The 15,129-nt window shown below is 37.7% G+C and overlaps 1 protein-coding gene across 1 annotated transcript in view; it reads right to left on the bottom strand.

Moving 5' to 3' along the window:
* Positions 1–15,129, bottom strand: part of LOC124874744 (poly(rC)-binding protein 4-like) — a 61,526-nt gene that overhangs the window by 17,777 nt on the left and 28,620 nt on the right. The window contains exons 4-9 of the mRNA XM_047376240.1: positions 15,016–15,048; positions 11,850–11,966; positions 6,833–6,964; positions 5,218–5,346; positions 3,195–3,269; positions 540–611 (exon numbers count right to left, since the gene is read on the bottom strand). Coding sequence (XP_047232196.1) covers positions 540–611; positions 3,195–3,269; positions 5,218–5,346; positions 6,833–6,964; positions 11,850–11,966; positions 15,016–15,048 — 558 coding nt within the window. The remainder of the gene's footprint in view (positions 1–539; positions 612–3,194; positions 3,270–5,217; positions 5,347–6,832; positions 6,965–11,849; positions 11,967–15,015; positions 15,049–15,129) is intronic.

Genomic DNA, 15,129 nt, shown 5'->3' with positions numbered 1-15,129 from the left:
AGAAAGTGTAAATTCATGAAACAATGTTATAATTTGCTACACCATTTACTGTGTTGTGTTTGTGATTTTACGATCCCCAGTTAGAGGTTGTCCTTTCCATGCTGGTTTTATGACAGTAGCTTCCTCTGCAGTCATGGGACAAATATTCCTAAAGCCTAAATGTTTGTGGCGTGGAGCTTGGCAGGACAGAAAAAGACAGAGTGGATCTGCGGTGGCGGTGTGCGACAGCATCAAGTTTCAGGACTGCTTATAGCTCTAATGAAAGGCCAGAACAATAGCTGCAGCTTTATGCTCAGCTGTTGGTTTTAATGCCTCATACCACATGTTGGACTGTGTTTTTGTGCACCTACAGCACAAGCCGTGCTCTCAATCATCACTCAGACCCTCAAAGAGCTAACACTCATTCCTCCGCTCTGCAGGGGAGTTTAAAGACTAGTGTTTTAAACAAGCTGACTTCTACAGAGACCAGTTTATTCAGGGGACTTTAAGAAGAATATTACATGTTACACAGGTTGCACATCAGGGATTACTCCACTTACCTGTTGGAGGTCCAGACCACCCTGGGTGACTGAATACAGAGGGTGAGGGGCAAATTCTGATGCGTCAAAAACCTAAAAAGACACAGAAACAAATGAGAGAAGCACAAATAGATTTCTTGTGCAAAAGTATGTACAGTAGTTTATGTGATTTACATTTTGTCACATTGCAGCCACAAACTTCAATCTATTTTGTTGGAATTTTGGTGTTTTGCAAACTACAAACAGGACGTCTGATGGGTTTCTTCTTTCTATAAAAGCCAGAATTGTTTTGCATCGCTGACAGTTGTCCTGTCAAAACTCTTCCATCTGAGCTGTGGATTTCTGCAGCTCCTCCACAGTTAACATTGGCTGCTTCTCTGTTGATGCTCTCTTTTCTGGACTGTTCAGGTGGACGGCCATGTCCTGTTAAGTATGCAGTTATGCCATACTTGTATCATTTTCAGAGGATGGATTAAACAGTGCAAAATGTGAAAAGGTTTAAGAGGAATAAATGTTTTTGCAAGTCATCGTATATATTACCAAAATATTGCCATGCTTATGCGTTCTGCAAATATTTTAGCTGAGAATGTGAGTAGCTGGAAGTAAATCTGTGTGTACTAGCCACATATTTGAGAACTACATATGATGAGAGAATAATAAATAGAAGCTTCAAATTCTTTGTTTATTCTTGGCTGTTGCCACAGATCAAATTTGGTCTGCAATGGCCTCTCGAGCTTACATTTCTGACATATTTCCCCAAGTAAAAGGCTTATAGGCTATGACTCATTCTGTAGACCCTTTCCCTCCGTATTTCATTTCCCCCCCAGATTATGCATCCTTATTGCGGCGCAGCCTTCATTAAAGCCTCCTCTCAGTGACCGGCATTGTGCCCCGGGTTTAATTTTATTGCCTATTATGAGGAATAACAAAAACACAGAGCCATTCTGTAAATTGACTCCAGTCTGAAGCAGCACAAACAGCATCAGAACTGCTGACAGCTATGCAGAATATCTGGCTGCTGCTGAAGCCAGAGGAGACGGCAGGCCTCCAGCCTTAGTTGCTAATCTTGTGACTCGCTCCATGAGAGGGGGGTGGGGTCTCAAACAACAGCATCTTTAGAGCTCCAGTCAGTCATCCTACACGCACAAAATCCACTAGGTCCCCGACCAGCAAGCTTCGATAGGATTCTTGTCTTTACAGCAGGGGTAGTAAAGAATCGGGTGAAAAAGAATAAAAGGATCATGCAAGTGACGCCCCAAAGGGTACTGTAGGAACTTTAGGAAAAAATGGAAATACTTTATATGCTTTATTATGACACCATTGATCCATCCACTGTTTGGCCTTATTAATATCACTGGCCTACCTCTAACCGTCGACTCCTTTGCTCTGTTTTACTGCCATATAATGCACAACTCAATTAAACCACTTACAACCCTTAGATTGTTTTTTTAATTTTTCTTAAAAGCATTAAATACGAAACAAAACAACAACAAAAAACAGCATTTTATTTCCAAGTAGTTACCCTGGATTTGCACTGTAATACATAAATAAATTGAGAAAAATAAGGAAACAAAAGATGCCATACCATGTATAAAAATAATAGAGCTACACATTATTGCATATACATACTTACCATAGCTAACGGTGAATATTTTTTATTTACTTAAACAAAAGCTGCATAAAATGATTATTTTTTTCTTCTTTCTTTTGTTTTAGTATTATTTTCCTTTGTCAGTGCTTAGTTTTCTAAAATACATTATTTATGCTACATATTTTCATTTCAAAATTGGTTTCAAAATAGATGGACTGTTTTTATTTAAGCATTTTTATATGTATTTTCCTCCCTTCTTGCATTTTAACTCCAAGGTATTTCGATTTATCATTTGTTTTTTTTCTATTTATGTTTCCTTTTAAGCTCTGAGGTCTTTTTTCTGTTTGTTTTTATTCTTGTTTCTGTTTCCATGTCAGTCTGTTATGCTGCCCTAAATAAAAAAGGGAAATGTGGGAGTAAAGGGAAGAGATGCAGGTTTTCAGTCAACTCATAGGCTCAATTCATTTCCTGATTCTTTCTGTCTTTCTTTCTTTCTTTCTTTCATTCTTTCTTTCTTTCTTTTAGGAAAGCACACTAAATTATGGCAGTTAGTAAACAACTTATGCCTCATAAAGGACAAAGATATAAGCTGATTTATGTTGCTTTTGCTTTTGGGATCGTGGATATTTTAGGTCCTAGTCCTCCATAGTTTGTTGACTATGAAGTTAACAAATGAAGGCTATCTAAGTCATACATGTTGCACCCATTAAGTCTGGTAATCTTCTTGCTTCCCCTTGTCATGATGAGGATATTTTTCAAGAATAAGATGTGGGTTAATTAAATTAAAATACATTTACTACGTTCTTGCATTTTTAAGAAACAAGTCTCATAATATTTTTTAAGACTTAAATTATGACCCATAACCTCTAAAAATGAAAAATCCACCAAGACTAATACTTTAATTTAAAAGATTTCTAATTTATTCTACATTTTGCTATATTTCTCTTTGCATTACCACCTCTACTCCATCCATCATTCAGCAGACCCACTGTCTGTAAACCACAGTCTTAAACCAACAGTTATTATGCAATAAGTGTGCAGCTGATCAGCTACCCAAAGCCAGTCATCATATTTCAATTTCTTACCTGGTTCCCTGCAATGAGGAGAGCAGCCGGTGAGGGGCTCGGTCGATAGGGGATGGTGGCACCTTTTGGTGGAGACTGTTGAGTAAAAGCAAGGGATCAAAGGCTGTAATCTTTACCAAAGGGATTTGTTTTAAACAAAAAATAATGTGAAATTTTATCTCAGCAATTCAATGAATATTTAAATAAATAAAATAAAGAAAAAGCTTAGAATAATGGTAATGTTTTGAACGTCTGTCTCTTTTCGTTTGCCTTACAGTGGCGGTGTATAAAAACATCTAAATTTATCTAAAAATTGTAAATAAGTTGCATGTTTTTGGTAATTCAGCTCAAACAGTTTATGATTAGGGCAATCAGTTTTGAAAACTCAACATTAGAACAATACATAATACATAAAAATAGATTTGTAACAGAAATGTTATATCATGGCTACGTTATCTTTGAGAAGATAACTGACTTGATAGTTGGCCAACCCTCTGACACAGCCAAATAGAGGGTAAGTCATAAAAGGCTTCCTTAATACTCACTCAACAAACAGAACCACATTTTGTGGTCTTAATGTTGGTTCTGTGCCATACCATGGATGCAGTATTTCATGCAAAAGTTGTTCATACCAAGTATTTAGTGCATATACAATACTGTACGGTACATGTACATGCTTTTCTGTAGGCTGACTTTTTAGAATAAAAAATATTTTTGTGTTGGTCTGAAATAATATTAAACTTTATTCATAAACTGATTTGGGGTTTTGATTTACCATAAGTCATAATCATCAAAATGAACATAAATAAACATTTCAAATGTATGTGTGTAATGGATCTATATACACTTTTTTTAATTAAATCACCAAAAATCCATTCAACTTATGTTCATAGCTGCTGTATAGCACAAAACTAAGGCATCTTAAAATAAGGCAAAATCAGATAATGGATTCATTTGCATTATTCTGAGCCTTATTTTTATTTTTAGACATTTTAGTGATTCACTGACAAAAATGACAATAAATGTTTTATATGGATAATAGCTGAGTTTTGTTATATAACACACACCAAGGCTCTGCAAAGCTTGCCTTCTGCTTAGATTAAGCATCCACTGACACAGAGTCATTTCAATTATTCAGTTATTCAAACACTGATAAGAAAAGGCGATTATAGAGCATACATGATATTATATATCTTGTATGCTCTGCAGACCTCTGCAGTGTTGATGATGCGGTTTTGAGTGGAAAATGTGGAGCATTCACAAAATATTCTTTGTATAACTTTGCATAATTTAAATCTTGGGAGCCCAAAGCAAGAAGCCGCTGGAACAGAATCCTAATCAAAGTTGCACGCCTTTGAAGAAAACTGGTTCAAAATAGCAATTAGTCAGTCAGGTCCAGCTGCAATGCTAAAACAAAAAGGCGCCTGTGTACTTATTAACACACAGGGAGAAAAATTGTGCTCAGGGTTATTTTTCCTCTTATCTGCCCTCTCGATTTTCTTAAGAGAGCTGTTATCTAAAGGTGTACAGAATATGCTGCTGGCCACTTTGTTTTCTGTGAACAGACTACGGTATTTTAGGAAACAGGAGCTTTGACCTCAGAGAAAGACTTTTCATCTTCATGTAATGTCTTGTTTTTACCACTGCAAGTCCAGACAATAAAGAGGCTCGTTCCTTTGTAACTGTGTAACCCCCGCCCCGCCCCGCCCTGACCCACACACACACACACGCACACACACACACACACACACACACGCACGCACGCACGCACGCACGCACACACACACACACACACACACGCACGCACGCACACACACACACACACACACACGCACGCACGCACACACACACACACACACACAAGGATTCTCACTGTACTAGCTTCAATGCAACACAATCATTACATAACAAAGAAGTCATGCAACCAAAGAACTACTGCAGCAGCTGAATAAGTAACTTTTGGGGGGAAACTCTAACCCTCCCACTGCTGCAGCAGGAAAGCTTTGACAAATGTCAGCAAAGAAAGGTACAGTGTGCCTCCTACCTCTAGGATTACTGTGCAGATGAGCTTGACACACTGGATTACAGAGTCCTGATTCCCAGATATTGTAACCCCTCGCTCAGTAGAGTTCGGCAGCAAATCCCCTGCCACTTGTATCTGAGCTCCTGTACTCTGCAAATGATACAGGATATAAAGAAAATTAGCTTGATCATGAAGATAAGGCAATTTGTGATCACACTACCTTGACTGTTAATTTTGCTTCGGCTGCATTTAATACTAACGACAATATATTTTTCTGCCTACATGGAAGGACACCAACAGCAGTGAAAATATTTAACTAAAGCTAAAGCACAAAACATGTAGATACTTTAAAAGGAAACAAACACAGACACATTAAAAGAGCATCTATGCAATTTTGTATTAGCTTTTTCTTTTAGGTTTCTGCTTTTTTTTATACATTGTTATGAATTTTAAATTAATTTAAATTTAAATTAATTATTTTTAATTTAAACTTTATTAACCAGGAGAGACCCATTGTGATTTAGAATCTCATTGACATTGGTGTACAGCAGTTCAAAACAGCACCAAAATACACACAAACATTTTATGTGCAATCACAAAAAATGTATACAAAAATAAAAATACTGAACTGTATTAGAAGATTTTAGAAACTAATAAAGCTCCTGATGTGATGTGGATGCGACATGTATACATCACAGTATAATCAACATCAAATTTCAAATTAGAGTTTGATACTTGTTGATATATAAAATGACCCAAGAGTGACCCTAGAATAGATCCCTGCAGAACACCTTAGGGAACACAAAGGAACCAAGAGAAGATACATTCAGCTTTCACACACTGATTTCTGTTGGAAAGACAGCTTTCAAGTTAACTCACAGCATGTTCTGCAGTTTTTAAGACATACAATAGAAATAATTGTACAATGCAAAGCAGTGCACTCCAGCTACAGATATCCATTCATCCATTTACTGTTTCTTATACCTGGTTATCAGTGCAGTGTCAAAGGGGGCTGATGCCTGTCTCCATGAGCCATTGGACAAAAGTTGGGGTACACCCTTGACAAGTGGCCAGTCCATCACAGGGCAGCACATTAACACGCAACAAAGCCAACACACACTCACTCCTAAGGGCTATTTAGAGTGGCTAAATAACCTAACATGCATATTTTGAACTGTGGAAGGAAGATGGAGTACATATAGATAACCAATATATGCACAGGGAGAATATGCAAACTACATGCACAAATGACCTGGCCGGGATTTGAAGCCAGAACACCTTTCTGCTCAAAGTCAACAGTGGAACAACTGCGCCACAGCACAGCCCTGCATTCATTCATTCATTCATTCATTCATTCATTCATTCATTCATTCATTTATTCAGTCATTCATTCATTCAGTCAGTCAGTCAGTCAGTCATATATTCATTCACGTACTTGCCTTAATTTGCTTTTTACTCTAAAACTGGGCACAAACTGAAACACTAATACATCCATATACTGGAAAGAATTTAGCCAGGAAATATGAAATGAAAATGAAGCTGGCTCATCTCCAGCTGCAGCTTCATCTTTCATTTCCAGAAGCATATTTGTTCTTTTCATATCTCATATATTCTATGCAATAGATTGGTTTTTCACCTCTCTGATCTCCTTTATCTTTGCGCCTCCCTTCCCAATGAGTGAGCCACACTGGCTGGCGGGGATGACCAGCCGAAGAGTGACTGGTGGCTTGGAGCTTATAGTGCCGTTGGCCACCAGTGCATTCAGGTCCTGCAGGGAGACGTGGGGAAAAGAAAGAAGACAGGGAGAAACAACCATCAGAATGGAGAAAACGAGAAGTGAGAGGAAACAATTTCCTGCAGCAACATTAAAACAACAGTAAAACACTTTGATATCCAGGGTGGACAAGTCATATATAGTGTCAGGTATAGCGGCTACATTAATTTAACCTGTGCTCGCTTTATATTTAAGAAGGAGATATTCTTCTTCAGTCATGTCTGTGGTCTTTAATGACATTTCAAACATTTATGGACACTGCAGGATTCTATGCAAAAGGGGAAACAATAACCACAGCCCAGATTGTGGGGAAAAATGTGCTGCCCACTTCTGCAGTCTGAGACTGAATCCAGGAGGATCACAAGAGCTGAATAAAAAAGCTTATGTGCACACTGTTTTTGTTTGTAGAGGATTGTAAGGTAAGTAGATTAAAGTCATGCAATGTGTACATACTGCTACATGAATTTTCTTATACAGGTCTTTCTCAAAATATTAGCATATTGTGATAAAGTTCATTATTTTCCATAATGTCATGATGAAAATTTAACATTCATATATTTTAGATTCATTGCACACTAACTGAAATATTTCAGGTCTTTTATTGTCTTAATACGGATGATTTTGGCATACAGCTCATGAAAACCCAAAATTCCTATCTCACAAAATTAGCATATTTCATCCGACCAATAAAAGAAAAGTGTTTTTAATACAAAAAACGTCAACCTTCAAATAATCATGTACAGTTATGCACTCAATACTTGGTCGGGAATCCTTTGGCAGAAATGACTGCTTCAATGCGGCGTGGCATGGAGGCAATCAGCCTGTGGCACTGCTGAGGTCTTATGGAGGCCCAGGATGCTTCGATAGCGGCCTTTAGCTCATCCAGAGTGTTGGGTCTTGAGTCTCTCAACGTTCTCTTCACAATATCCCACAGATTCTCTATGGGGTTCAGGTCAGGAGAGTTGGCAGGCCAATTGAGCACAGTGATACTATGGTCAGTAAACCATTTACCAGTGGTTTTGGCACTGTGAGCAGGTGCTAGGTCGTGCTGAAAAATGAAATCTTCATCTCCATGAAGCTTTTCAGCAGATGGAAGCATGAAGTACTCCAAAATCTCCTGATAGCTAGTTGCATTGACCCTGCCCTTGATAAAACACTGTGGACCAACACCAGCAGCTGACACGGCACCCCAGACCATCACTGACTGTGGGTACTTGACACTGGACTTCTGGCATTTTGGCATTTCCTTCTCCCCAGTCTTCCTCCAGACTCTGGCACCTTGATTTCCGAATGACATGCAGAATTTGCTTTCATCCGAAAAAAGTACTTTGGACCACTGAGCAACAGTCCAGTGCTGCTTCTCTGTAGCCCAGGTCAGGCGCTTCTGCCGCTGTTTCTGGTTCAAAAGGGGCTTGACCTGGGGAATGTGGCACCTGTAGCCCATTTCCTGCACACGCCTGTGCACGGTGGCTCTGGATGTTTCTACTCCAGACTCAGTCCACTGCTTCTGCAGGTCCCCCAAGGTCTGGAATCGGCCCTTCTCCACAATCTTCCTCAGGGTCCGGTCACCTCTTCTCGTTGTGCAGCGTTTTCTGCCACACCTTTTCCTTCCCACAGACTTCCCACTGAGGTGCCTTGATTCAGCACTCTGGGAACAGCCTATTCGTTCAGAAATTTCTTTCTGTGTCTTACCCTCTTGCTTGAGGGTGTCAATAGTGGCCTTCTGGACAGCAGCCAGGTCGGCAGTCTTACCCATGATTGGGGTTTTGAGTGATGAACCAGGCTGGGAGTTTTAAAGGCCTCAAGAATCTTTTGTAGGTGTTTAGAGTTAACTCGTTGATTCAGATGATTAGGTTCATAGCTCGTTTAGAGACCCTTTTAATGATATGCTAATTTTGTGAGACAGGAATTTTGGGTTTTCATGAGCTGTATGCCAAAATCATCCGTATTAAGACAATAAAAGACCTGAAATATTTCAGTTAATGTGCAATGAATCTAAAATATATGAATGTTAAATTTTCATCATGACATTATGGAAAATAATGAACTTTATCACAATATGCTAATATTTTGAGAAGGACCTGTATTTGTTCAGTTTTGAGGCTTAAATAAATATCAAATTGCAAAAAATGGCTCAAACATCACAGGAATTATTGTTTACTTATTTTACGTGCCAAGGCAGGACAGCAATACTGACAGCTAATAGCTTATTTTAAAGGCTGAAAAGGCAGACTGAGAACCACCAACCAGCACCTCTAAATCCTTTTGATAAATAGGCCTAATTGGTGAGCTGACAGCAATTCTTCACCTACGTAAAGACAAAACCAGCAGTCATCCTCTGCTTTCAGTAACCTAACTGCTGGTGGACATGATGGCTGCAATTACATGCAACTTATGGTAAAAATTTAATAAATCTTCTTGTGATCAAAAATTTATAATGTTCAGAACAATTGACCCTTTCTGGGTCTATGGGAAATAAAATAAGAGATATTAAGTTTGAGCAAGTAAATTCTGGTAGTTTTGTGATGTAAAAAAGTAAAAGTAAAAACACAAACAGCACTTGGTGGAATTTAGGATTCCGCCAAGGATCCTTCCACCAAGGATTTAGGATATAAGGAAATCTAGCATTGACAGGGAAACCTTTTAAAATGTAGCAGAGATGTAAATAAAAGCACTGAAAAACAATAGAAATTAGCCCCAGAGTAATAACCCTTTATTTTATGATTAAAGAACCATTTCCTCATGCTGGTCTATCTTTAATTTAAAAAAAATTATATCTCAGATTTTATAATCATTAATTCAGTTAGACAGAGATTACTTTTATCAGCCACACCTCTTATTTTCCAGCAGCATTGATTTGCTGGAAGGTGGTGCTTTTATTTGCGTTGCTCCCTCATGCTAGAAACATAACCTGTGCAAGTTACCATGGTGATGCAGCATGGCAAAAACTGAACCATATATAGAACTGTTCAAACCTAGAGTTGAGCCAAAAGTTATCTCACTGAGCTACAAATTCTGCATTCTTTAATGTTTTCATGCCACAAGTTAAACCTTAGAGTTTATAGTGCTTTGCAAAAGCTTTCATTCTTCTTGGACCATTTCACATTTTGTCACATCAAAGCCACAAACTGTAAATGTATTTTATAGGGATTTTGTCTGTTAGACCAACAAAAAAATGCTGTGTTATTGTACAGTAGAAGAAAAATTATGCACTGTAAAAATATAAATCTGAAAAGTTTGATTTGAGCCTCTTTCTACTAAAAACACCAGTCACTACAGCTACAGCTGCAAGTATATTTTGTGGATAGTTAGTTTTCTTCCATGGATTGGTTTTTGCCTGTAAGCTAAAAAGTTAAGTTGCCATCTAATCTGACCATAACACCTTATTCCACATGTTTCCCATGTCTCCTACATCATCAGTGGCAAACTGCAAAAAAGAGACTTTCTATCAACAATGGGTTTTCTCTTGTCACTCTTCCAAAAAGGCCAGATTGGACTGAGCTGTGCAGAGTAACCATGGTGCTATTGACTACTTCTCTGCTTAATGCCATCCTTGGGGAGACTGTCAGTTTAGGTTGATGGCCATGTATTGGTAGATTTGATAGTTGTGCCTTTCTGTGTATTGTCAGACAATAGGCTGAACAGATCCCTGTGAGGTGCTTAAAGATGGGGATATTGTTTTATAACCTAACCCTGCTCAAACTTTACTCCGGACCTGTCTGCTGTTTTGGTCTTTGAGATCCTGTTTGTTTGCTAATATTCTCTAATGAAACTTTGATGTGTTAACAAACAACTTCATTTCTGTATTGGTGGCATCATAGTGAAGGAAGCTGAATACAAATGTACTCAGATATTAGATGGTTAATTTATAGAATTTATGTTCCACTTTACAATTACTAGCTACATTGTGTTGCTCTATCACAAAATACATTGAGGCTGTTGTAACAAACTGTAAATAGTGTTTAATATATTTCTATAAGAAACAAATATGGTCATATTTATTCAGACTTGTTATCTGAAGCTTGGATTTTAGAATATACTGTTGTGGTAAAAAGGAAAGCTATTAAGTCTAAAGTGTCCCTTAAACTTCATAAATGCAAAAGCTGCAGTTAGCAGGTATACAATTAGTGTGAACAATTCAATTTATAACAACTAGACAACTAGATTTATGGCTCCCAAAATTTTATGAACACGACATGAAGTATGAAATATTTCCTTTTTGCTGTCAGGAAACTGCTGACACATTCAGCAAATCTTTACAAATAACAGTTTTATATAAACTAAAACAATTTTAAAGGTTTACATTAAAGGTTTACAAATTCATATCTAAGAGGATCTCATTTTAAAGACTTATCTAAAGTGAATATTTAATAGTTATAATCTGCAAAATTGGACAAATATTAAAGGTTTAGGTTTTTGTTGTATTGTCTTGTGTGTGTCTGTGTTGCCCTGTGATGGACTGGCGACCCGTCCAGGGTGTACCCCGCCCCCCGCCCATAGACTGCTGGAGATGGGCACCAGCTTCCCCGCGACCCACTATGGAAGAAGCGGTAGAAAATGACTGACTGACTTTCAACTGGATTGTAATCAATTGCTTTAAGAACACATTAGAGGGAAATTCTGAGGTAAAGCCCAAGAGGTGATATATTGTCATAATGTGTTTAATGAGTTTCTGCACTTTATTCAGACTTCAAAAAGTTTTATTTATAACTCCATTTTAACTATGACAACTTTCTAAAATCCTGCTGCAAGCACTTTGCTCTTATCTCTATTTGTTTCATCAAACCCCCTCACAAGGTTAAAATTATGTTTGATCTCCTGTTTTCATCTTTTTGAAATTAGCAGTAAATTTTAGAGGCGTTGAGTATGTCACACCAACCTCCTCCAGTTTGTATGCGATCATGGTGAAAGCTCTGAAAACGCTCTCTGTGGAGCCGGTGATGGTGATGATCCTCTCTGGACAGGATCCCTCTGAGATGTTGACACGTGCACAGCTCTGTGGAGCAGTCAGCAGAGGTCATTTCAACATTATCATCAAACTAGTGCAACAAATCAGGAAACATCTTTGCTTTTCTCTTCTGCTGAGAGTAACACTAGTGATTTTGTGATAGAGAGTAAGTAAGAAGTTACAGCTGTTAGACTGATGCAATCTTTATTTGACTTCTTAAGGGCATTTGGTGCAGTAACATGTTTCTGTCTCTAGGAAGGTATAATAATTATGATTATAATTCATATTTTGCAAAGTAAGGTTATGTAAATTAGTTTTAAATAAGTATTGCCTTACCTATTGTAGAAAAATGTCATATTGCCATGGGTTTGTAGAAAATGTGAAAAAAGGAATATTTTTGCATATAAAACAAGCAATCTGAATTAAGTTTGGTGCCATATTCTCAGTCAAACATCTTTAACAAATTATGTTGATGAAAGCTGCTGGCTGTGTCAGTCCGACTCATCAGCTGATTGTCAGTCTGCTTTGATAATGTACAAATAAATCATAACCCATCACGTTTATGAAGGACGGCACAAACCAGGTGTAACTGCAGCTAGGAGGGACTGCTGTATTAGGACGAGGAAGTATGTGAGTGCCTTGTGAGAGAGTAGAGGCCTACAGCAGGGGAGATTAAGAACAGTATGTGCTTTCATGTCAGTTTTTAAAAGCTTCAAAACTAGAAAAAGTGGGTAGTTTTGTTGCTAGTTGCCTTTTTCAAAAGGAGTTGCAAAAAATGTCTGAATCCTCGCTAAATATAGTGACAAAGTTTCATGGCAACACTGGAGCTGTTTAACATGACCAGCAGCATCTGCATACATAACTTTAGTGCAGTAACCAGAAGGTTGTTCAGCTCATAACACAACAAATGAGGAAATGTAGACAGATAATATCTGTTAACATATCAGTATCCTGCAAAAATGATTAGTCTGTCTGACTAGCTGTTAGGCTTCCACCACTGTGAGGGTTTCTTTAATTTTTTACAATATGACATATTTCTGTGACAGGTGAGGTAACTATTACCTGATTATACTTTACAGAATCTCATTAGAAAAAAACAAAACTATCATTTTTATACAAAACCAAGTCAGCAGTCTGCTAACTCTGTCATCTTTTTTCTTTCAGCCTTATTAAGTTTGTTGTAGGCAGCATTCGGACTGCAGGGATCACAATCTTCAGGTTTTATTTACTATTTCCAAAATGAAGCAAAAAAGGAAACTTTTTGCTTTTATTCTTATCATTCTGGTTTAGTTTTTTTAATAAAATACCCCCAATTATTTCAATGCACTGAAAGGTTCTCAGATGTTATGTCTCAGGGTTCATTTTTAAATTAGGATTTAAATGTCGAGAGATTAATTATATTTATAAAATGTTGAGGGTAGGTCACGTGTTTTAAAAATAATTTTGTTAAGGTGGTTTTTACAAATATTAGATTTATTTTTCACAGATTACACAATTTATTTTCTTAGTATCTAACTGTTTTGTTTGATTTTCAGTCAAATGAAATGACTTTTATATTATTTATATATGTCCCATGTTGTAGACTTTATGTGCCATGAAAATCTGAATTTAAATGTCTTTGAATTTAAAAAACAGAATTTCTATACAGAAAGTGTGGTCCTAGTGTAGTTCATATGGCAAAAATATTGATCCAAAAGTGAAGGTCTAAAGGTGGAGAGGTGTAAATTCAGTGTTATAAATTAAGCTTTTAAATTCAGGCTTTTGTATTTTTCCAGACCTAGGTTGTTTTTAGGGGATCCACATTGGCACAGTTGGTAGTACTGTTTCCATGCAATGAGAAGGTCCTTGGTTCTTTCTGTCGTTTGCATGTTCTCACCATGCACGTGTGGGTTCTCTCCAGGTACTCTGGCTTCCTGCCACCGTCCAAAACTATGCATGTTAGCTTTATTGGTCTCTCTAAATTTCCCTTAGGAGTGCATGCATGGTTGTTTGTTTTGTCCTGCCTCGGTGTTGCCCTGTGATAGGCTGTCAACCTGTCCAGATTGCGCCCCAATGGCTGCTTAAGAAAGACATCAACCCCTCGCATAAACCCTGCGAGGACATAGACGATGGATGGGTGATGGTTTTCTTTCACTTGGAAGGAAGCCACCATATTAGACTCTTTCTAGGCAAATAAATTAATAATAACTTGGAAGATTTTTACATCCATAAAAACTCAAGAAAAATCTTAAGCTGTTCCTTCTTTTTATTGGAGTTCCGACTGGAACAGCCTTTCCAACACATAAAAGATGAGACTGAATAAGACATTTTATTATGTGAAACTTTGATCTCCATTGATTATAACTCCTGTTTTTTTTATCTAAGTTTTTGAAAGTTTTTCATTATTAAGGTCACTGTCCCTGTTGGCATTTTAAAGTTTTGGGATAGGGCTGAGAAAATGAGCCTCTGAAAAAAAATGCAACAAAGGTCAACACTGCCTGAGTGGGTGACTGGAAGGCTTCTATGGCTGACTGCTTCATCCTGCAGCTCTGCAGAGCTGGATTGTCCAAACTGTTCCTCTGTTTATCCTTCTGCCTCATAAAGCACAGCATAAAACCTTTTCAGTAGTGAAGGAATCAAATATGCTGCCATGAGTGTCAGACTAATTACTTTTTAATACTGAGAACTAACCAAGCGGTATTAGTTTGGCTGCACTCTTGAGATTCATAAAGAGGGAAATTGGGGGACAAGCAGAGAAAAAAAGGGAGGCTCTTTTAATTGGGAAAAGGAAAGACTAAAAGGATTTGGTGAGCTCTGCGTTGGTAGAGTGGAGAGAATAGGTTTAGATTGAAAATGTGTTTTTATTACCCAAAAGGAATTTCAAGCAATGTACTTGTTAGGAATGCTTTCAGCTCCCTAAGAGTGACAGAGAGTATAAAAATGTGAATAAAGAGAAAACATGTTTATTTCTGCGTATCAGGAAGAACTAGTCATTCAAGGACATGTGCAATCTGTGATCTCAGATGAACCAAGTTCGGTCTGCAAAATTGCAAACACGTGCAGGTCAGAGAATGGATGATGAAAAGACGCTTAAAAATCTAAATCATGGACACTTTACCTCTTCTCGTATTCGCTTCACAGTCTCTCCTTTCTGAAAAAAACAAGAGGAAGGGAAGCTTTAAACAAAGACATATATGATTCAGTGAGAACATAGAATCCTCAACCGCTAAGT

Source organism: Girardinichthys multiradiatus, chromosome 1, assembly GCF_021462225.1.
Source record: "Girardinichthys multiradiatus isolate DD_20200921_A chromosome 1, DD_fGirMul_XY1, whole genome shotgun sequence".
NCBI classification, from domain to species: Eukaryota; Metazoa; Chordata; class Actinopteri; order Cyprinodontiformes; family Goodeidae; genus Girardinichthys; species Girardinichthys multiradiatus.
Note: the sequence above shows the minus strand (reverse complement) of the source record. Positions and strands in the feature narration are given on the sequence as shown.